At 40.3% G+C, this 23,714-nt stretch overlaps 2 protein-coding genes across 6 annotated transcripts; both read right to left on the reverse strand.

Annotated features, from left to right (window-relative positions):
- Positions 1–1,820: 1,820 nt before the first annotated feature.
- Positions 1,821–13,191, reverse strand: actr2b (actin related protein 2b). Its single transcript, XM_026310275.1, has 9 exons — positions 13,067–13,191; positions 10,787–10,897; positions 8,793–9,008; positions 8,409–8,481; positions 7,798–7,934; positions 7,489–7,638; positions 6,166–6,311; positions 5,541–5,673; positions 1,821–3,420 (listed from the first exon to the last, which is right to left on the reverse strand). Exons 1-9 carry the CDS (start codon positions 13,112–13,114, stop codon positions 3,250–3,252), a joined length of 1,185 nt encoding a protein of 394 aa, XP_026166060.1. The 5' UTR covers positions 13,115–13,191; the 3' UTR covers positions 1,821–3,249.
- Positions 13,192–13,678: 487 nt separating this feature from the next.
- aftphb (aftiphilin b) lies at positions 13,679–22,386 on the reverse strand. 5 transcript variants are annotated; one of them, XM_026310017.1, is made up of 11 exons: positions 22,307–22,386; positions 21,765–21,901; positions 19,396–20,921; positions 19,134–19,303; positions 18,807–18,933; positions 18,405–18,461; positions 18,199–18,306; positions 18,033–18,093; positions 14,461–14,562; positions 14,159–14,279; positions 13,679–14,005 (listed from the first exon to the last, which is right to left on the reverse strand). In XM_026310017.1, exons 3-11 carry the CDS (start codon positions 20,884–20,886, stop codon positions 13,870–13,872), a joined length of 2,373 nt encoding a protein of 790 aa, XP_026165802.1. In that variant the 5' UTR covers positions 20,887–20,921; positions 21,765–21,901; positions 22,307–22,386; the 3' UTR covers positions 13,679–13,869. The 5 variants fall into 5 exon arrangements, with proteins under 5 accessions (XP_026165802.1, XP_026165800.1, XP_026165803.1 ...); XM_026310015.1 differs by having other exon boundaries at positions 22,303–22,386; XM_026310019.1 differs by having other exon boundaries at positions 13,680–14,005; positions 14,461–14,541; positions 22,303–22,386.
- Between the last annotated feature and the right edge of the window lie 1,328 nt (positions 22,387–23,714).

Consider the following 23,714-nt stretch of genomic DNA (forward strand, 5'->3'; position numbering starts at 1 on the left):
GAGAGTTAAGTTCATTAAAGCTGAATTAAGGTTGTTTTTCTCTGTTCTTTAAAGGTTGACATTTGGTCGAGATAAAAGTTGAGATTGTTTCCTGACAAGAGCAAAGTTTATCTCATGTTAAGATCCGAAGCCATAGCTGCCATAAAAAAATAAAAGCAGTGGAGAAAAGGTAAAATATTCCTCTCTGAAATGGAGTAGAGGTCATTTTCAAAGTACAGCTGGAGGCCAGTCCCTCAAAACTGCACTAAAATGTCGCCCTTCCCACCGCTGCTGAACGTCAGCGATGTCTCTTTGTGATCTGATGGGGAGGAAACTTCACACGGTGCATCAGGGGGAACAGTTCAGGGTTAAGAAGGAAGTGGCAAAAGTTGAGGGAATAAAATGGAACAAGGTTGGAAGAGTCTGAGTGAGATCTTTATTTCAGGCACGGAAAGAGCACCTCTTCCTCTGGTGGCGCCAGTCCTCTGCCACTGTTCCATTTCCTCTTCCTCTTTCTGGTCTGTGTGCAGAGCTCTCCTCCTCCTCCTCCTCCTCCGTCTGTGGCTCAGCCTCAGTCACCTTCATACATCCATCCGCTCCTCCGGTTCTGCAGTTTATCTGTCTCTACATCAAATATCACCTTCAGCCAGGGATGAATTATAGGACAATGGGCCCCTGGGCACAGACATGTAAAAGTCCCTTATCCCTCTTACACAGTTGGAGCAACCACACGTGTGCTCTGTTTTTTCCTGTAGTTTTGTGTTTTTAGCCAACTGTTTTCACTTGTTTAGCATTTCTCTCTAGTTATTTACAGCTATTTTTACTTGTCTTTGTCTTACGTCTCTTTGCCATCGTTTTGTTTCTTGTTTTCAATATTTTTGCTGTTGTTTTGCTGTTATTTATGGTAACTTTCTCTTTTTATGATTCTTTTTAGTGGTTTACCTCTTTCTAGTCACTTTTGGTCAACATTAGTCTTATTTTGTGGCTCTTTTACTATTTGATTGACATTTAAATGGAAAGATTAACACCCACTTCTCAGCTCTCTGGTCTATGAGCCTCCATGTGCCTGTGCCCAGTAGGTATGTTCAGTAATCCATCTATGCCTCCAGCTCTCTGCAAAAAGACCAGAGTCAATTAACTGCTCAGTATAAAACAAACACAAAAATGAATCTGCAGCTATTTGATGAACAGCTTTTGGTAACTTCAGTGATTTTTCACACATAAATGTCAAAGATTTGATGGATTCAAGCTCTTAAATGTGGCAGAAAATTGAAACAAATGTGTTATGTCAAATATTAGCTCAAGGAAACAGTTTTGTTGAGGTCCTACAAACGACATCATTCACAGTTTTTAAGACTAGTTCTCATTTCCAACGGTAACATATAGGTAACTAAACTACCATTTTTTTCTTTACTAACTCATTAGCTTGATGATAAACAGTACAATCCTGAAATCACATCAAACCTGTGATTCTTAGAAATAGATGCCAAGCATCAAGCTCAGTGTGGGTCATTTCTAAGATCGAGAATGAACTTCTCATGCTTATGTTTCAGACTACAGGGATGAGAGGTCTATCTCCTGATGAAGACCATCAGGTGGAAGCTCAGGCAAAAGCTTTTTACAATTTTAAATAATAAATCAGTCAAAAAAACTTACCAGTTTTGAAAGGTTGCTAGCTGCAGCCTTGTACACCTGATTTATGCAGCAGGTTGAACCAAATAAAACTCACAACAAGCTGTTTGATATCATCACGTTTGAGACATACGATTGGCAGTTTAAGATTTTACAGTGCTATTCAAATAGGTCAATAAACCTGCTTTGAAGAAAAATGCCATACTATAATCCTTATAAATCAATTTTATTTAAATCAGCGTTAGGCAGTTAAGCTATGAACAACACAGGAAAATAAAAACAAAAATGGTGACAGAAAGGAGGACATTAAAACATGACAAATCCAGTAAACATGAACTGCGCTTGGCACTGGATAGACGCTCAAGGAAAGAGGAAAAAAAAAAAAAAACATATACACATTTATCACACTCAAAATAGAAGTGCCTCCAGTAATCATTACGGTCTCATCAGCATTTCAACTTCTATAAAATACCGTTTTATTTTCCCAGATTTGTGGTGCGCAGCGCCAGATTCAAACAGATCTCATCGCCAGCCTGCGACTGCCTCCGAGCCTCGGTGCATCTGAACGAACACAACAGGTGATGTGCTATAGACTTATGACTACAACTGCTCACACCCGTTCATTCATATCAAGATTTACACCCAGAAAGGAGGCAGAGGCTGTTTGATGAGGAACAAATAGTAACACCCCTCCCCCCCGTATCCCATCGTTGTCTCACCACCCACAAACCGTAAAGTACCATCACACAACTGATGTTAAGCTCAGGGGCTTTCCTGTGTATTTGTCCCTTTATAGATCAACCACTTATTCTAAAAAATAAATGCATGGATTAACTGTCACCATAATATACTCCATTTCCAACGGTAGTAGTGCACAGCAACAAAAGAATAATAAAAAAAAAAAAAAAATATTGAATTTCTAGATAAACTGAACTCACACATCCAAAAAAGAAAAAGCAGAAACAAAAACAAGCCCTCTCCCAGAAAAGAAAGTCATGATATCATTTATAAAAACCGACATAAAAATGTGATCAGTTCTTGCACACCTGGAACAGAGGCTGAAAGCAGGCCGTGGCTACTCGTGGTGGACCTGATTGTGATATTACAGATGCTTACAAGTTGCCTAGAAACTTTGCATCAATTTACACCCTCTGGAGGTTTCATAAGGGGGAGGGGACTAATCTTTCTGAAATACTTGGTGGCTGGCAGATTTATCTGCCTAACAATCGCTTTGCATGTTAACATGCAGTGTTAACATTTCCCACCCCGGTTTGAACTTTCTCTAGTACTCAATGAGAATCGGACTCTGAAATGCACCAGCATGGCAACATGAACTCTTCTATTCATAGTAAAATAAAGGAGGAGTTTCAGGGAAAATCAGGACTTGCGAGGACAAGTGTGAACCAATCGCAAACCAGGAGAGAAGAGAGGCAGAGAGGGGGGGAGAGGAGAAGTAGAGCGGGGAGGTGACGACTTGATTCTCTGATGTTTCACGAATATCAAGCGCCACAAGAGAGAAGAAGAGGGATAAATAGATATATACTCTGCAATGGGGGCAAGGGGGAAATGTGTGCATGTGACGTGTGTCTGTGTGTGCGCGTGTGTATGTGTGTATGCGTGGTCTGTCTGTTCAGAGCTTTATCTGACGGTGACTCCAAGTTTTTCCAGCACACGGACTCCTTTCTCCTGGTACTCCTCCCGGGTCAGCCAGAAGTTGTCCTTGTCCTTCATGATGTCGGCCAGTACAGCTCCACCCAGGAACACCATGTGCTTTCGTCTGGGAGGATCCTCAATTCGGATCTTAAATTTCTACAACAGGGGCAGATATAAGAAGATCCTGGATGACAAGGAACACTCCTGCTGACTAAGGCTGTGTCCACAGCTCAGTGTTTAGATGCATTAAAATTGACCCAGAGACATAAATCTTAGTTTTGTAAAAATAAAAATCTGAAGTTGCTGCCAAGCCAAATCTCAGAACAGCTGCCATATTTTAAGCCTGGCTCGACCACTATTAGCAACAACACAGAACATTTAAATAAAATAAGTAACACGAGTACATTGTTTAAACACTGTCATACTGATACTGGATACTATATTAGCATAATGTAGCAGTTTAGCATGACGAACACGCACTGTGAATACTGCTACCATTTGCATTATTAGATATCTTTAGCCACATGGAGGCGCAACAGGCTGTAAATGCAATATCAACATCGATCATCATCATGCTACAAAGTTGATATAGTGCAACAAACAGCTGCTAATTTAAACATCCAGAAAACACAGAGCAACATCGAGATTTATCTGCAGTGGTTGTTTGCTCACTGGATATTATACAAAATAAAGTCCGACATTCACTTTCATTTTAGCTCCACTTCTGTCTCCACCTCCTGAGGGATGAATGTGAATACAGTTGTCTGAACAGAAACAATTTGGGTTGTGAAACCACAAAAATGAGCTTGAAGATGCTAAAAACCTCCAGAGAGCTGCTGCTAATTCACTGTAGCTACATCGCACATTAAGTTAATCCACTTTTAATTTAAAAGTCAAGATTAATGCTGCATTGATCCACTTCAAATCAGCATGATTCAATTCATGTCACTGCAATGGTGACAAGTCATTCAGATGGAAAAGTATCACAACAACAGTTCAAAGTTTCCAAACCACTCTGACAGCATAATCCACTTCTGTGCTCAGTATGTCCAAACACTCACATTTTCACCAAATAGGGCGAAAGACACAACTTCTGTTTGTTGCTCACATGGTGAGTTGTCTAAACGTAACCACAAGCAACAAACCAACAGCTAAAAGTTCAGGCTACAAACTGAGGTGGTGCACGGCACCGATGGTGCATGTGCAACAGCAAAAAAGTGGAAGATGCTCATTTGAAGAATTTGAAGTATTTTCCTTTTCTCAATAGAATCAGCTGTAACTAAACAGCTATTTCCCAGCCTACATAGGTGGAGTAGCATAAAATGATTTGGAGTTTGTAGGGATTTATCCAAGAAGATCCTTTCTTGTTACATATTGTACCTTTCTCTTGGTTTTCGTGAAAGATATGTGAAAAACACGCATTACAATAATAGAAGTATGGCTGGTTTTACATAATGAGATTCTGCTGAGCTTCATCTGTAGAGCTTGGTTCACAAAATGCTTCTGTGTCTTTAGGGTAATGATGCAAAAATATAATGAATTTCCAATTTCTCAATGGGAAGTGAAGCCCACATTCAATATGTTGTGATTAAAGAGCTCTGATTAGATTAAATGAATTTGTGTTAGCCTCTAGCACCACCTGGTGGTAGCTTTCTGTACAATGTCACATCACATACTATTCTGTTAAACCCCACAGATCAATTTGAGCCAGACATGGGTCAAATGGTAACTGCACGTACGTTTTTTTGTTGCTGTTGTTTTTAAAAATCTATTCTACTTTAAACGCTGGGAGTTTGGGCTTCTTCATCAAGACAAAGGAGACCCTGTTAGTTGTCAGTCACAGTTTATTCTTGAAAGTGACTCAAACACATTCCCATGGGTTTTTTTGTATCTTTGTGGTACTTTACTGCTGTCTCACATGTGGTGAAACCCCACCCAGGCCAACTTAAACAAACCCTGAGAATCAGCCGGAAATATGAATCCACGCCAAGTGAGAGGCCCAGTGCAGCGAAGCCAGACTTTGGCTTAATAAATGTAAGTTCTGTTGTATCTTACAACAGCAGCACACTTTATTGAAAATCTCATCGGTCACAGCACACCTGACAGTAAACAAGGTGTAATTTGGACTAAAATTAATGCTGTTGACTGCTTTCAAAGTCACAGTCATTCTGCAAAGTACATGTGAGTAGTTTTAGCTCTGAGTTCTACTTAGTCCTAATGATCTCACATAGTCAACACCACAATTATAGATGAGGCGATAAGGGTCAGTTTCTTACCGAAAGCTTGTCCACATCTCCCTTGAGTACACGCTCGAGGTACAGCTGCTTGAGTTCCCTCTCAAGTCGGGAAGGCAGTCCTGGGTACATGGTGGATCCTCCTGATAACACAATGTGCTTGTAGAACTCGGGCCTGATGTTGGGAGGACAAAGAGTGAGCGTAGGAAGAAACACAGTAACATGCTGACGCGTACAGACACAACCTAAAAGTCATGCAGGTTATGTTACTAGTTTAATTTCCAAAGACCATATTTTCCCATTTCATGTCCACAGCGGATGAAACATTACTTTCAAGACTTTACAAGCTGTTTTGTTGACTCGTGGTGGGTATTTTAAAATACTGTAGATCATTTAACTGCAACAGCAACTGATTAATAGTCACAGATTTTGTTTCTAAACAAACATTTCTGGCTGTTACTTCATATTTTCCATACAGAACTCTGGTGTGCAAGGAATATTTTGTGTGATGCCTAAAACCCACTACTGCTTCAGTGGGAGTTCTGCTTTGCTGACACTTTACATATCTTTGTGTGTGTGTGTGTGTGTGTGTGTGTGTGCACTATGGCTTGTTAATGCTGTATGTTGTGTGTGTTAGATATCTCCCGAGGGGCTTTGCTGTCCTCACCTGGTGTCTATATCGGCCGCCTGGATGGTGTTGAAGAGAAGCTCGGCCACTCCAACACCCTCCACGTTGATAAGGTGGGGCTGGAACAGAGCCTCCGGGGCCTCAAACCGCTCTCCTCCCACCTTAATCACACGACCATCTGGCAGCTGGAGATGTGTGGGAGGAATGACATGAAAGGAGAAGAAACAAAGTATGACACCACTGTGAAGGTAGGATTTAATGACTCAACTGGTAAAGGGTGTAAGTCTTGACAATGAAATATACTGTTCACTGTAGTTGTTTGCACTGTAGAAAGGAAGTAATAACCTCTAACAAAACTTCTTAAAGAACACTGAATTTACTGCAGTTTGTAAATAAAAGCCTCCAATACTCTGATGATATTGTACACGTTATAGCACAGAGAGTGTAGACTCCAAACTGAGTAGAGTGAGTGTGTGTGGGACTATAAAAGGGCTTCATTCAGCCAAAGGCAGTGGAAGAAAGTGGAACTCAGCCACCGCCGCAAAGTGGCTGCACAGGAAATGATGTAATGTGCAGTTCAGGGCCTTTCGGCCACAGTTACATTGCCCTGCTTGTTTCGGCACATTCACGCACACAAAAAGATACACACCCATGTTCACACACCTACGTGAACACACACGCCTACACTAACCCAAACACACACGGTCACAGTGAGCTCTGAGACACAACATGTGCTCGCTAAGGCGTGCAGTAACGCAGACATCAGGACCTGCGTTTAGATTCTGTGGTTCTGCAGGGAAAAGGCCTTGGAAAGAAAAGCAAGTCTGGTGGAGAAGCACTGCACCCGCAGATGTTTGAGTCCCAGAGAAAACAGTTAGTCAGCACCACTGCCCTGTCCTAAAGGAGCCAACAGAGCAAACAAATGGCATGTGCCAGTCTACTTTGCTCAGTAGAGAAACAGATTTAATTACCCAATTAGTCTAGATTACTTCAAAATAAAAGCCTCCACATTTAACTTATTACAAATCCTTTGGGAAGGATTCTTTTTACAGCAATGCTTTTTTTAAGTAGAAATGTGAGACCTTGTGCATGTGGTGTTCATAAAAAGAACCCATTTTATACATTTATGTATTTTAAAACAAAAAAAAGACAACCAAAAATCACTTGTGTGGGCTGGAAATGTGTTACTATGGTTCAAGTCAAAAAAAACAAAACAAAACAAAACAAAAAAACAAAGTCAACACATACTGTCCATACAGCAGCTTTTTTTGTTTTCAGGTTCTGTTTCTACTAAGACCCTGATGAAGTGGTCATCAGCCACGTGTGTTTTAATGTTGTGAAAATTAAAACAAAATTATCTACCGTGTACGATTCCACCAGCACAGTAGTCTCCAGTGCCAGCTTCTGCTCCTGCTCAATGTTGTAGCCCACATAGCACAACTTCTCCTTCATCATGCGCACAGTCTCAAAGTCTGCAGAGTGGTTGAAGGCATAACCCCTCAGCAACAACAACTGCATCCACAAACAGGGAAAGAGGTGCAGGGAAATGGGAAAGACAAAGAAGAAAGAAGGTGAGGAAGGAGACTGTATTCAAACCTGAAGAGAAATCCACATGACTTTTATAAAATCCTATTTGCATTAAGAGACTGGGAGTGTTGAGAGGCTGGATACCTTAATGAGGTAGCGGGTGATGTCCCTGCCTGCGATGTCCAGGCGTCTCGTCAGGTGAGGCAGGCTGAAACCCTCATACACTGGACAAATGTGTGTCACGCCATCACCAGAATCCACCACCACACCAGTCAGAAGACCTTAAAAGCACACAGATTAGAGTTACTAACATACAACTGTACAAAGCTAGGTGAGCTTATTCTTACTTGTATATATTAATACACAGTCTCACTGTCTGTCTGCAGGTGCAAACAGTTTTAGAACTGTTCTGATCTTGCTTGAAACACAGCACAGGTCAGATAAAGTCTTAGGTTTTGCAAGAGAAGTTCAGTGATCTGACAAAGAATATCATATCTGGGATCTAACTAGTCTCATAAAACAAATCTTTGCACAACCTATTTGAATAAGGTGTGGTGGTTAAATACAGGCACACAAGAATATTTTCACATTTAAAACAAAAACCTTGTTCCTGCTACTGCGGTAAAAGTCATGAAGGATGTGTAGGGTGATCTACAAAATACTCTTAACTCTTGTGTGATGAGGAAACTGTAACAGTCAACAGAAAAATGTTGGTGTCTTTTTTGTTTTTATTTGCAGTTCAAGTGTCTTCTTACCTTGGGCATACAGAGTCAGCACAGCCTGGATAGCAATGTAGACTCCTGCAAACTGGTATGTCTCAAACATCACCTGCAGGACAGGCCAGTAAACATCAGACGGTAAGAACATGCTTGTTGATGCAAACGTAAGTACAGTACATCTGCACAGAAGCACATGCGAAATGAACTTTGCAGTAAAATACACAAGTAACACATACTATCATTTCATCTACACATAGTCCAAACACTGGACTGTTGGATTAACCAATGTGGCATTAAAATACACTTTCCCTAATGGCTCTTAAAAGAGGGGAACCTCTGATCCCCAGTAGGAATTGTATTTACCAATTTCCCTTGGTACACAAATACTGTCAAGCTACACACAGACAAATTTTAACATACCTCAATGATCTTCTCGCGGTTCTTGGTGGGGTTCATGGGGGGTTCAGTCAGCAAGATCTTGCAGTTGCGGGAGTTGATGTTGAGCTTCTCTGGGCCGAAGGTGTAGTCCCACAGGTGCTTCATGTCATCCCAGTTCCTGACGATCCCATTCTCCATGGGGTAGTTGACTTCCAGCATGGAGCGCAGCTCACTGGCCTCATCCCCCACCATCAGGTCCTGTAGGGAGAGTTCAAATGCCGGTGCAGAGAAGTATTTAGACATTGGGCAGCACAGACCCCATTTCTGAAGCTCAGTTTGGATCATACACTGAAAGTAGCAATGAAAACCAAGTACGGATTTGGGCAATAACATCATTTCAGTTTGCCCCCTGCTGCTCAGTTGGAACCAAAAAAACTCATCATCCATCTTTCACTCGCCTCAAGATGAGACATCTGTCAGATGCATTCAAGTAGCGCTTGACTTTAAAATTCATTTAGCCTGCATGCACAGCAAGGCATTATTTTCCATGCATCTACACCTGGAAACACTCCCCTCTAGCTGCAATAAACCACTTGTTTTAGCACCATTCACCTAACTGCATGCAAGGCAGCCTGGCAGTGTAAACAACTGCTGGGTTAGAGCTCACAGTTAGTCACACAGTCAAGCATCTCACGTTCCACTTGGAGACATCAAAAGCCTACTGAAGGCAGCCATTTTATGGGTTCATTCTGTGTGCTTTGGCATTAACAAAGTACCAGCCACAGGCATCGCCTCCATGTGGTCTCAATAGAAAAAAAGTCAAAAGAAAAACAGATGTGCTTCCGTCTCCAAATTTCAGATGTCTGCCATGCATCCTTGAGTGTGGACACATCCTCTTCAATTGTAAGTGGTGAAACACTTGCTGATAGTAAAATAAAGGCTCTTATCTTAAATACAGTGATTGCTTCATAATGAAATCAATTTGTGATACATACAGATACACAATATTTAACATGTGGCACCAAATGCTTCAGCTGACACTTTCTTTTTAGCTGAAAACAGATTATTTCAGTCCTTAAATAGCAGCAGGATTGGGGTTGTGGGTGGGGGGGTGTAGCTGTCAGGATGCACCAGCAGATCAGAGACTCTGAAAATGGAACCGGTCCAAAATCTCTTTTAGCACTGCATCGATAACAGCTGGCCTATGATTCATCACAGCCACACTTTCACCCTGCAGAAAGGAGTGCATTAATGTAAGGAGTTAAACACTGAACTGAATGATTGCCACTCATTTGGCCAACAACACCCAAACTCACGCCAAAAATGAGCAAACCGGTTGTGAAGGGGAAGAAGAAATAGAGTAGAAAACAAGGAAGAAAAAAAGAAATGAAAGAAGAAAAACAAAACATAATAGTTTCATTTTTAGTTGAGGCCAAAACAAACGACTGTCCGGAGCAGGCAAGAACAGGAGGCACACACCAACCTGAACTTACCATCTTCTGAGCATTCTACTTCACCGTGGAGGAACAAAACGTGGAGGAAGAGGAAGGTAGATACAAAAAAATAAAAAGATGAATAAACAAAAGAACTGGAAAGAACAGGAGAAAGAGATAGGCTTCATGCTAAAACAATGGTAAACTCAGACATTTAGAGCTCTGCTGTGTAATGAACTGAGCTTTACCCAAATTACTGTATTGATTCAAAGATCTCAACTGGTCGAACTTGGGGGGGTTAGACAGCTTATTGTTATCTAACAGGTTTCAGAACTAAACTGGGCTGCTAAAGCTCATGGGAGCTCACTCAAAACAGAAAAAGATCATATCCAGCAAAATTATATACAGTCTGTAGGTTCAATATTGTACTCATAATAAAAAAACAAGCTGTCTGTTTTACATGTGATTTAAAATCTACTATTTCACTCCTGTTTATAACTGATGTTTTAATCACTGGTTTCCTAACCAGGTTCATCCTTGAAATCAAGATTTTCTGGTTAAATAAAACTTTATTCCAGGAACACCAGGGGGACGCATTCATACCTTGATCTCAATGTTTCCCACTTTGGCTGTCGAGCGAATGATGGGCCTCCCAACAAGCGCAGGGAAGATGTGCTCTGGGAAGTTGGAGCCTGCATAGCCACACTTGACAAACTAAAAAGAAAGGGACAAGAAAAGCACAGAGGAAATGATAAGGGAAATACATTAAACACTGACGAGATAAACTGCAAAAAGCCAAGACAGGATCATCACCATCCTGATGATAAAACTGGGCTTAACTGGCATTTAGACTGAGCTAGAAATGTAACCACAGATGCTTAAGTGTCAACACCTTCGTATGTTTGAATGTGTAACATCTGTGGTCACGACATACTTCAGCCTTCGGTACAAAAAAAGAAAACCTACTAGACCTACTGCATTTGATGAAGTCACAAAACACACAGTTTAGGTCAGTGTAATTTCATCTAATCAATACAAAAAGTATATTTATTATCAAGTTATAAGTAACTTCATATTAAATCAACTTGATCATTCTAATGCCAAAAATCTATATTAGCATAAATTCATTACGGATTAAATATTAAACAATTTTTACTATAACAATTATTTACCCACAGACAATTGTACCCTGTAAAGATTAAGGCCAAGCAGGTTGAATTTTATGCAAATATCCTAGAGAACCATTCCACCTTGCAGGTTGAGTTTTAGTAGCAGATTGTGAAATTTACCAGTAAAACACTCAACTCAGCTGTCGTTTGTCTTGTGTTGCAGCTGCATGTGTTTGCAGATTCACGATGCAAAGCTGAACTCTCAGACTTTACAGTTTAATTTAAATCAGCAAGTAACAGGAACGTAAATGTGTTGGTGACATATATGGCTGTGGTTTAGATTCTCTCACTTCCTCTTGATTTCTCAGTTTAACTGTAACAGAGGGCAGTCTTAGAACAAGAAGCTTGAAAAAAAAATCATGCCTCAAAAAAAGCCTTATTAGTCAGTGACATGGTGAGGCAACATCCTCTTTGACTGCTCACAAAGATTAGAGAGGAAGTCCCCACGTTCCAATAGAGGCAGTGTTACCTGTGTGCACTGAATAAACACAATCTGACATAGATCCTTAACTTTAACTAGAGATGCTAATACCAGAATGGAAAAATACTCCATAAAATACTGCAATACAAGGAGATGTCCTGTATTTAAACTCAAAACTAAAATGTGAAAGTATTATCTGCAGAATATTGAATGTACAAACAAGTACATGTGCAGTAAAATGTCCCCTGTGATTGCTGGAATTATTAGATGAATATTATCCTGATCAGTCAGTATGATGCATTTTACAATCATAGATAGTTGAAGTGGAGCATGTTTGAACTATTTTCCATAGATTTAGCTACTTTGGTTGTAAACCAGGACCAGAAGGGGGTTGAGATAATTAATGGGAGAGAAAGAAGAATGAAGAAATCTCTTTTCTTTTTTTTTTGGGGGGGGGCATCAGAAATTTGAAAAGCAATATGTACCTTTACCTTTTTCTGTATTAAACTGTAAATAAAACCAACCTGCTATTGAGTCAGAGAAATCTGAAAAGCTGTTAATCTTGGAACAAGCTTGTATGTGTTTTTATGTTAAATATCTGAAAATAAAACTAGCTCTTTAAATAAAGGTAGTAAAAACGGCAATATTAAATCTTCCTCAGAAATCTAATTGAAAAAAAAACATTAAAATTGCACAGTATTTGACTAAATATACTTCTTCCCAAACACTTGAATAAATTTCTCTGTGTTAGCTGCTGCACAGGAACACATCAAGGTGGTTCCTCAATCCTGCACACTCGGCCCCACATCCCATCAATCTGCCGTCAGCTATTACAGCAAGTAGCCCAACAGCAACACAACAAAAACGATCAATGTCCGAGTGGTTTGCTGAGCAAAATCCCCGAGATGAGTCACAAAAAATAAACCAGACAGCTGTTAAATACCAACGTTAGCTGGCTGACACCAGCTAGCTGCTTTAGCTGGGTAAGCGTTGGTAGCGAATGAGACGTAACTAATCCGCCTTAATTCGATGTTTGTGCAGCTGCCAGTGTTATGGCCAGAGATGTCTATTCAGCTTTTATCCACACATTTACACACAGTCTGCGGGATGTTTCCGTGTCGGCTCTGGATGAATGAAAATTAGCTGGCTAACAGCTAGCTAGCTAGCTAGCCACCCAGTTAGCTTCAGAGCTAACAGCCCCACTTCCTGTTTCAGCAAATCGTTCGACAAAAACGACCCCGGTTAAAACAAACCGCGGACTGATAGCTCGTCAAACCGAAGCGCAAACCTTACCCCGGTCCCATTGTCGCACACCACCACTTTCCTTCCCTGGCTGTCCATTATGTAAAAGCCCAGATGCCGCTGAACCTCCCTCAACTTTCTTCGGCAAGCCGGAAGGAAGGCACACCAAGTCGGCCGAGAGGAGGAAGGGCAGGGTGCTCATCCGGTGCTCTCCCTCCAACATATGTGCCCAAATTATCATTATTTTTTTGTTAAAATGCTTAATTTTACTAACACAGCACATGAGCAGAAAGAACAGATTCAGAATAAAACAAAATCACGTTTTACAGGACACTAGAGTTTTATTTATAGAGGTGATTCATTGTGTGAAATGCTGAAAGTCCAGGATCAATAAATCAATAACTCTGTAAAGGAGTGTTGACTGACCCAAATACCAAAAGTGATAAATTACTGAAGCAGTTCCAGTTGTTTTTATTTTCTGTATATTCAACTCAGACAACTGAAATGACTCTCAGCAAAACTGGAACCAAAAACCAAATAATCAGCTTGACTGGCTGATACTCTACAATTATAACATGAAAAGAGAGAGGAAAATATTATATTTATCAATCAAACCAGAAAATATATTCTTTAAACTAAAAAATGTGACATATGTATGGACAGATGGTTTAGATTTAACCAAAATAAGCCTATTGTTAATTGTTAGACTGACCAGGCCACTCCTGGAGGTGGAGTACTTTGATCAAGGCAGGAAGATTGACCTCTTGCGTCATTACAGGAGTATTTAAATCCTGTAAATGTGTAGTAACTGGTAAATCAGGCATCCAGACTGAATATGCATGGAGAAAAACAAATCAATCTTCACAGCATGCTCTGGGTACAAGGATGCTTGGGAACATAAGGACCTTGGCCTTCATGAAGGACAGGTTAGGAAGTCCAGAGATCATCGTGCAAGCCTCCACACTCAGCTCTTCATCCTGCTGAGGTTTCCTAAAAAACAAACACACATACACACACAAAATCAATACATATTTATTAATTCCGTACGAGGACCTTGCATGTGATTTTCATTTTTGCTTCACTATATGATGGAAAAATAAAAATAAAACATAGAGAGTTCATAAATGTAACATCTGTGCTCACCCGAGTGAGTCACTGGTCTTAACTGCAGACATCAGGCGATCCAAGGTGTCCTCTAGGTGGTAACAGTTTGCACTGGTTTCCAGTTTGCTAATGGTCAACTCATAGAGCTCACGGTCAACTCCTTTAAATGTAAGTGCCCATAACAAACACACACAAGACATGTTACGTAAGGGTGTCAATGTACTCACACACAGCACAAGCTAAATTTAGCACGAGAGGAAGAATCATCACTGTGGAGTCATAGCCCAAACTTCTTGAACTGAAAAAAAAAAATCAACATTTCTGCAGTGTCACACTCTGACCTGGAGGTGGACTGTTGTGAAGGCTGCTGCTGGATCTGCTCTCCTCAGGACCAAAATAATCCAGGTTGAGAGCTGAGTAGCCTGTGCTAGCAAACACAGACACTGGTTGAGATAAAGAGACATTGTTGTGAAGGATGGGGGTGCTTGATTTATTCATAAAAGGAAACCGAGCATCTTCCTCTGATTGATGCCTTCTCCTTCTACTGAGACAGTGAAGGCAGAAGAAAAAAAGAGTGACACAGAGAAAAGTAATGCAAAGCTGTTGTTGTCCAACTTCTTTTTATATTATGAAGTAGGCCCTTTAACGTGCAGCATGAGTTCAAACAGCACCAGTACGGCCATGCAGTTTGTTGCAAAGTTTGAAGAACACATCAAAGTATGAAACATGCAAGTATAGACAAATTATAATTATTATATAATTATAATTATTATTATTAACTTAAGTTGGAATTTGTTATTAAGTGTACTCCAGTGAATAAGCATTGCACTTCTTTAGTCATAATGGACTGTTTTTAAAAAGTATTAAAATCAACACACCACAGATATTTTTTTCATTAGACGTTCCTATTTCTTCTCAAAATCTGGTACCTACATTTCCCAAAATGCCCTTGACCACTGACAGTTTGGTCTGAGATGTAATTGTGTTATTCTAGTAAGGGTTAATGTCGCCTCAAGTACAGAAGCAAAGATAAGGAACAAGCTACAGAAGTCTGATAAGATCGCTATTCTTTTTCAGTTATATTCTTCAGAGGCATTTTCTCAGGTCTCACTGAGCCACTTCTGTAGCCACAAAAAGCTTAATACAACTTTTGACATGTGCAGTAGGACTCCCATGACCTGTAAACACATTTAAAAAGTCTCAGATCATAATAGAAGGGTTGAAGGAAGGTGAAACCTTTTGTTACTTTCTAAAGATGTTTGCTGTCTCAAGCTACACTACGTTGATATTGATGCCCCCTTTAATAGTAACAGTTTTATATCAAAAACTGGCACCAAATCTCAGAAAGCGTTTAGATTGTTTGAGAACTCCAACTTTGCATCAGCTAGAGAGAAAAGTAATAAAGCCTTCAGCAAGAGAGAAGAGCTGAGGAAGAGAAGCAAAACAAAGCAGAAAGAATCAACTGGTTTATTTCAGTATTTACAAGTTCTCATTGCAGTGCATTAAACTTGGGTTTAAGCGGAAAAACTGACTAAATAAATAAAAATAACAATTTTTTTTTTTTTTTTTTTTGTCAAACCATTTGAAAAAATAAGTTTGTTTTAGAAAAGGAGTGCTGGCATAAAGGCACAACTCATGATCAAATATTGTAACTGCAGTTCCAAACCAACTCAGGGTTTACACAAATATTGTAGAAGCATTTTTGATTGGTAGTGACTGCTGACTGTGGACTTCAGGTATGATTTTTGTCAAAATGAAATGCTTTGGAATGAAACACTCCTCTATTCTATTCGGCATGCTCACATATATACATCAGTGCACAAGGGAGTACAAACTGAAAAACAAGAAAAGCAGCATAAAGCAACAGCAGTAATCACAACCCCTTAGGCTGTGTCACCATTTTCCCCCATTTAGATTGTGAAATCATGTCTAAGACACGTAATTCCTTTCTATTATGAACACTACCCCCAAACAGAATAGATCAAACCCCAGTGATAGATTTTATATACCAAACCATATGAAAAAAAGACAATAAGATCAGAAACAGATATTTAAGGTACATGAAATACATGTCCTTTTGCATTAATGGCAGATTACAAAGTTTCATGTGACATTACTTGATTATTTCTATTTGTTCCAACAGTTAATGAAGTAAATGTTTTAAACCTTTTTGCTGCACTCAGGACCCTACATAGAGTACACTGCCCTCTGCTGTCCATTTTTTAATTTCTGCAAAACTGTTCTGTTTCAATATTTTTATGTTTTTAAGTGACTTCATCTTCATTTGTCTATTTGGATTGCCATTGCATCAAGAGAGTGACTTTCAAAAGCGAACATAAACTAATGGAATATGGAAACAGAGCAGGTAAAGAGGTGTTCCTAAACCTGGAAGGTGCCTCCTTTCAATCTAAATGTTTTTTTCTATACCTGTAAACTCAACTCTGCTTGGCGTCTGCAAGGAAATGACTGGTAAAGTTACTGACATAGATTCAGTGGTTGCTCAGTCCCACCCAACAGCAAACAAATTCACCAGCTAACATGCTACACACCACAGCTAAGAATCAGTCACATCAATGTGCAGCACTAAACATGGCACTGACAGACAGTTCCCATATTAACAATAAAAAGGTTACTTTTATTTTTACTAATTCTGGTATTTCAGTACTTTTAAGATAAACAAGATAACTAAGAGTATGCCGCAGTGCATTTACTGTAGCTACACATATCTTTTGTGCATGTTGCAAATAAAATATCTTCCTCCTTAAATCCTTATCTAGAGTGTCTGGCTACAGTGAGAGTCATTGTTTATTAGATATATTTTTCAGCAAACCGTTGCGTTCCCCACTTTAAACATGCAGCAGCGATATAGATTATACTGCCAGGTGTGTGGTCTGCCACTGTTCTGACATGCAAACTTAGATTAAGGCTTTTTATGAATTGCAAGCTAATTCATATCTAGACTTAACTTTATTTTTAAAGTAGCTGCATATTAGCAGCAGTGGACAATAATGACAAAAGCAGGATTCATGTCCCATCGTTTTTTTCTTATTTTTCTTATGATTTGCGATTTTGTTCTGTTTTTGTCATTAGATCTACTTAGATTAGATTAGGATAAATTCTTTCTGTACAAAGTCTGTATCAAATGAAATCAAGTTCACACACCACAAACACAATAAAAATGGCTCTTTGGATAAACACGTCCATTAACTTAATGCACATTATGGCCATGCTCACTGAGTTGACTTAGTTTAGTGCTTTTTATTATTGAAACATAAATTTAGCATTATACTGAGACAGTTTGTGCTGTAGTTAAATACTTCCGGGTGATCAAGTAACACAGTAACAGCATGTACTTCTTGTGTTCAGTAGCCTTCACAATCATTTTCAGCAGCTTTAAACACCACATTACACCCCAGTGTTCCTCATCACAACTGGGACTGATGAATACTGAGATAAATTCTGTCACTAAAGGTGATGGCAGGTAAAAATGACACACTAGAATAACTGAAAAAAAGGGAGAAAAAGAAAATCATCAGTGTTTCTCTAATTGTTCTGTGGTGACTGAGGGGAAATACTTTATCTGGGTTGCCCATCTGTTTTTCTTTTGGTTCTGGTTTAGGGTTTGCTGTATGTTACAGCCCTGAAACTTTTCTTGTTGGGGTAAATCATAACAACATGGTATGTGTCTTTATTTTCACACAATGTTGTGGTGACCCACTAGTGAGTGAGTAGAGGGGAAACATGGCATAAATGCATAAAAGAAGCAGACATGCCATGGAGGAAGTGAGGAGGAGTCCAGCGGATTCTAGAGGAAACTCTCATAAGTATTTGCTCATTAGAAAAAGCCATGTAAGAAGAGAGCTGGTAATCTACTTCCACCCCCAGAAGTAAGGGGTTCGGCTAGGGGACGTACCGTCCTGAGAGCTGCTAAGGCCACGGCTGTTCCAGTCCCGCTGGCTGGAAGGAAGCACCTCCTACAGTGAGAGAAATTACTTTTAAAATATAATTTCAGGTTAATGTTTACCTCTGTTATATTCTGGTCTCTTTTAAATTAGTCAAATCAAACAAACCCAATTTACCTTCAATGAATCTGTTGAGGGGTCTGGTTTCTCAGAGGGCCCTGGAGGTGCTGTGTGTTTCGGAGTACAGGCAGCGTGCGTGGAGTCTTTGGTGGGCTCTAGCATTCCCTGTTGAGGAATAAAATGAGGTAGAAATCCCCAAAAATGCAAAGAAATACAATTTTATTTAATTCAGTTCACTTCTTTTTTTTTTACAGGTAACTTACCAGGCCAGATGCAAAAGCAGGTACAGAAACTGGCTGCTTCTTCATGCCAATGAACACCTTTCAGAAGGCAAAGACATAGAAAACAAAAACAGAAAAGATACAACTGACTTTAATGTTCAGACATTTTCAGTATCTTGTGACTTAAAACAACTGAGCTCTAAAGTGCAAGTGTAGTTGCCCCAGCTACACAACCAGTCTAGCACAGATTTTTATCTTCAGCAACTTACAAGTAAGAGTGAGACAGTTGTTATTCTTCAAATCCAGGTTATAAAGTCTACTTCACTTTAGCATTGCCAGCACTTTAGCAAGTCAAGTGTGTGGATCAGTCATAATTGGTAGTTGTCAGCTTGTTCACACAGTTACTGGTGCAGATGCTGCTTGGATCACTTATGTCAAACTCACAATGTTCCTTGTGTCCACACCGAGGCACCTGAGCAGAGTCCTGTGTGAGTGGGAACCTCCCCATTGAAACTGCAGTCCAACTGCACTGTGAATGTCCTGATGTGGCCACCACAGTCCTCGTTTATCCCTGAGACGACATTAACAACTAAGACAATCTGGGGAATTCTCTAAAAACAGCAACATTTACAAAGATGACATATGAAATAGCTGTATTTAGCACAAATAAAACTATCTGTGGATTAATTCTACAAAATGGAGCAGTAAAGCTAATTCTTTGGAATCATCATCATCACCAACCACCTTCCTAATTCTGGAGGGTATCCTCACCACTGAGCACCGCACAGTTCTGGTTTCTCCTCCTCCTCACTCTCAGGGAGGTCTCGGTTGTGAAGCAGAGCACTGAGGCTGAACAACTCCTCCTCTCCATCCATAGCTGGGACCACTGCCTCTGGGAAACTGGCCTGGAGGAGCTGCTGGACACGGCAGGACAGTGATGTCTGGCCAGAAAAAGGACAAGCCATGCACAATAAACCAACTGAACACAGCTAGTTAACATCATAAAGAGCAATGACAGTGAAATGTCTCTCACCTCACAGCTGCTTCTCCTTAAAACGCCATATTGTCCTTCCCTTCCTTGCTCCTCCTCAGTATCTTCCTCAGCCTGCAGGATGCTGACTTGCTCTCTGAACTGTGCCCAAGTTTTTTCCTCCTCCTGAACCCTCTGATCCTTGAACTCTGCCCACAACCCTTCTCCATCTCCCTGTGTGGGTGCTGAGCAGAAATCTGCAAAACTGTCACTTGGAGGAAGGCTCCCTAGGATCTGAACCCGTACTTCTTCTTTGTGGACAAGTTCTCGTTCTCTGTGCTGTGCAAAACCTCCATCTTTGCTGTCTGCAAATTTATCTTCTGCATGTGCTCCAGCCTGTGAAAAGTTGGAGGTAGCAGAAGTTTCCTGAGTTGCTGATTGGTCACAATGATGAACAGCCTTATCTGCCTCAAACTGATTTCCCATGCTGTTGTTGACAAAGGAGTCACGATATCTGTACTTTCCCAGGTCTTCATCCTCTTCATCAGTCTGGTCCCAATCAGTCTGATCCTCTTGAGAAGCAAAAGATGAAACATTTGGTTCCATGTCTACAGAAGCCCCCTCAAATGAGAAATCGTCACAGAAAGATGCTAGATCTTCTGAAGCAGACTCATAAACACTGACTGTTTGGGGAACAGCAGAAATGCTCTTTTCTCTATCTTCGTCTGACTCTGTATCCTCCTGTAACACAGAGGATTGTAAAGAATTAAAACTGTGCTTCCTTTCCCTCAAACTGGTCCCATGGGTGCCTTCATCCTCCTCCCTAAGGTGATGTTCTGCAGATGGAAAAGCCAAAGCTGCGGCAGCTTCCTGAGGTGGATCGTGGTCCTGAGATGGTTGCACGAGAGCTGCATCTCTTTTCTCACAGTGCTGGACCTTAGTGTAAACATTTTCTTTCTCCTTATATGCACAATGCAATTTAGGTTCAGAGTACATAATAACCTCCTGTCCTGGATCACATATTTGCTCACCCAATTTCGTCCTATCCCACTGCTCTGTGCTGCCTATGGGAGAAAAGCCACAGCACCAGGGCTGTGCTGCCTGCTCTGTAAACACAGCAAAATCAGCAAACCCCGCTTCCTCCTTTGGAGAGCAAATGCTCATTATAGAAGCACTATGGGTCCCATGAGTGTGGACTTTTTCATATCCATTTGTGAGTTGCAAAGATGTTTGAGCATCAGAGTCCTGTCCTTCCATGTCTATCTGGCTCCTGCTGGAACCGGAGGTCACAGTGGATGCAGGTTGGGATTGTTCAACTGGGTGATTAATGTGGCAGTCGGGTTGATCACTGGCTGGTTTTGTTGCAGGATAAGGCTGTCTGAGGCTGGATGGTGGCTCAGTAGAATCAGCAAAGCCAAGAGGGGAACAGGACATCCCAACAGAAAATCCCCCGAAGTCCCCAAACTCATCCTCCTCTGATCCCACCTCCCCTTCACTGTCATCAGCCAATGGAGGGGGGGAGGAAGAGTGCAAGGGCATGATGTGCGGCTCCATGGTTTCTCCTAGCAAAGCCTGAAGGCCTCATGCACCTGAAGTGGAAAGTGAAAAGAAACAGGAAAGAATCATGAACAATAGCTGCTTTGGAAAGCAGACAGAGGTTTCAGTGTTTGATTATGGTACATGTCAAGATCTGCTGAAATGACAACGTATCAAAAACCTCTATGGAGGCAGACACTGAGAATGCTAAATGATTTTGGTTGTAATACTACTTCATTTTAATATCCTTACATTAGTTGCCTATTTGTTTAGGGTTTCGTCTGGGGATTTTATTCCTATTGATTCCTTTAAAGGCAGCTAATGTTCTGGTGTCTGTCTGTCTACTTCAGACATACTCTCTTCAAACAACTTGCATGTAGACTCTCAGACATGAACCATGTGGCTCTTCCTCTAACTAAGCTGAACCCAAAACAGCTTTTTTGGGAGAACATTACACCGAAAACCAAGAAGGACCCATGCTTTCTTTCAGCTTTACAAGTTAAAGTTTCAGGCTATTAAATCATAATTGCTTTGTAAAACGACTTCTTTCTTTCTCTGAATTTCATTTCATTTGTTTTATTGATATTCTGCTTTGTCAGTTCTTCTTTCTTTTTGTCAACTGATCGAAAGAGAATGAATTCTTAACTATTTTGATTTGTCATTTTTCGAGCAAACATTAAAAATAATTGCTTTTTCCAGCTTCTTAAATGTGAGGCTTCCTATATGCCATATAAGACACTAACAACCTACAATGAAAGCATGGTAGTAAAATAAGGCTTTACTTGTTTTGGCGCAGTTTGGATTTAGCGCATGATTTCTCTACAAAATAAAATCTTTTTCAGTGCTTATGGGCATTTTATTTTCCTAACAATAACCCTTCAGATGTTTATTATTACCAGCAGCCCTGTGGCTCTCCTGGTGCTGATCCTGGACTCAGTAAGCTGATACGGGAAACATTATCCGCAGCTTGGTGCTGCTTAGATAATCCGTTTAAACCAGGTCCTACAGCCACTTCAAGATCCTGGACCGGTATCTGTCATTGTATATAAAACACAGAAAACACAAGAACTACAGGCGTCAATAAACAAAGCAACAGTGAATAGTTTGCTCAGCCTGGACTGACAGGTGTCAATAATGAATATGACGCCATGTAAACATGAGCTGTGAACGACTAGCGCGCAGCTACTTCACTATTTGCCGATAATCATTTCTATGTTATGTTTGAAATAATGTAAAAAAAGAAACATAACTTTCCAAATCACATTTTGTTATACTGTCACAACACAGCAGCTAATTAGCTAAAATTACAGCTAGCTAGTGTAGCTAGTATCTAACGCTAGCTAGCTGTCTGTAAAAAGCAACCAAACACAGACATGCTAATGAAACGAGGCTAAATGCTAACTAGCGATGCAATGACCCAAGTTTTTCATTTACCGACACTCATTCACTTCGCCCCCTCGTCACTTTTTGCCTGTCAGTGCCGCAGCTTTGCTCCATCATCTCTCAACATCATTCCCTGTAACTACTGAAGATATGTAAAAAAAAAATAGAGAGGAGTCACTATGTCCCGTTTCCAGGAACCGTAGTTATTCACTGGAAAGAGCGTAAGGGGAAATGTCCGGTGTTCGCTTTTCAGATCCGAGGGAATTCTCATTTTAATAAAGGATCTTTGTTGTTGTCCAACGTGCTGAGGAATTTGACCCTGCACCTATCAACAGTTTATTCTGCTTCTTTATTATGTTCATTATTACCATAGTTAAGCATATAAGCAGCTGTATTATCATACATTCAAACCTTGGTGGTATTATAGCCCCACTGACAGACTTGGTTCATTTCAGGGTAGGATAAAGTGGCACCGTTATATTGTTTAATTCAGCTACACTGGGCATCAGTATGAGTGCTGACCTTTGAGAAAGGCACACAAAGAAAAGTAACATCAAAATATGTTATTTGCCCAAAGGTGCCCAAACTTTAGCTTCTAACTGTATGTGGTTAAAAAGTACAATTTATGTATTCCAAATACTTGAGGAGTAGACAATTCCTGCATAAACATATCATTTCCACAGACTGATGCATAAAAGTGTTAAGGACTCAGGCATGTTATCGCCTCATGGAAATATGACGTCGCTGCTGGCGTTGACCTTCTGGCTCAGCATTCTCCCCGTGGCATCGCCTCCTCGTCTTCCTCTTCTCTGAGATATTTCCAACAGTTTAACATCCTTGACATTTCGTGACACACCAGTGGTAGAGAACTGTCACTCACTACAATAATAATTAGAAATAGTTATATTGGACATTCTGACAGGCAACATTTGCTGTGCTAAACTGTACTTAAGAACTAACACTTTATAGTGTAAATATCAATAATCTCTACTGAACCTAAATATATGAGTAAATAAAATGTGGTGGGGAAAAATTATCTACTTTTTTAAATCCCATATGTTCTGTCATTAACCCTGAATGTATTTAATTTTTTCTGTAACAACAGAGACACACACCTTGATTTAGCAGGCTTACTGAAACCTTTTTTTCCTGCTTTGCAGGTGAATATTTTGTGCTGAGTACCTGTGCATTTTCAGACAGACACGGCTCCAAGATGAGAAGTTTATTGGTTTGCAAAGTAGCTGTTTTTCCAAAAGCATGAGGAAGAAAGAAATGTTTGGAGAGGTCTAACACAAAGATCCAATGTACCGTCTTCATCTAAATGCTGTCCAATGAGACACAAAATCATGGTGATCTATGATTTTTGATTTTTTTTTTCCTGGTATCAGACATCGTGTTGGAAATGCAAGCAAAGTTGCTTTTTGCAATGCTGCCCAGCTGTAAACAGCAGATCAAACAGCCAA

Source organism: Mastacembelus armatus, chromosome 15 (assembly GCF_900324485.2).
Source record: "Mastacembelus armatus chromosome 15, fMasArm1.2, whole genome shotgun sequence".
Lineage (NCBI taxonomy): Eukaryota > Metazoa > Chordata > Actinopteri > Synbranchiformes > Mastacembelidae > Mastacembelus > Mastacembelus armatus.

Bases quoted from the DNA above. Each gene is read 5' to 3' on its own strand.
- actr2b (XM_026310275.1), bottom strand. From the start codon at position 13,114: ATGGACAGCCAGGGAAGGAAAGTGGTGGTGTGCGACAATGGGACCGGG. The intron at 7,639-7,797 runs GTATCCAGCCTC...TTGTGGATGCAG, and splicing joins TCACCCGCTACCTCATTAAG to TTGTTGTTGCTGAGGGGTTA. The intron at 3,421-5,540 runs GTAAGAAACTGA...CCCCTGTTGTAG, and splicing joins GAGATGTGGACAAGCTTTCG to AAATTTAAGATCCGAATTGA.
- aftphb (XM_026310017.1), bottom strand. From the start codon at position 20,886: ATGGAGCCGCACATCATGCCCTTGCACTCTTCCTCCCCCCCTCCATTG. The intron at 18,094-18,198 runs GTAAATTGGGTT...CTCTCACTGTAG, and splicing joins CCTCAACAGATTCATTGAAG to GAGGTGCTTCCTTCCAGCCA. The intron at 14,006-14,158 runs GTGAGCACAGAT...TTTGTTTTTTAG, and splicing joins AAGACCAGTGACTCACTCGG to GAAACCTCAGCAGGATGAAG.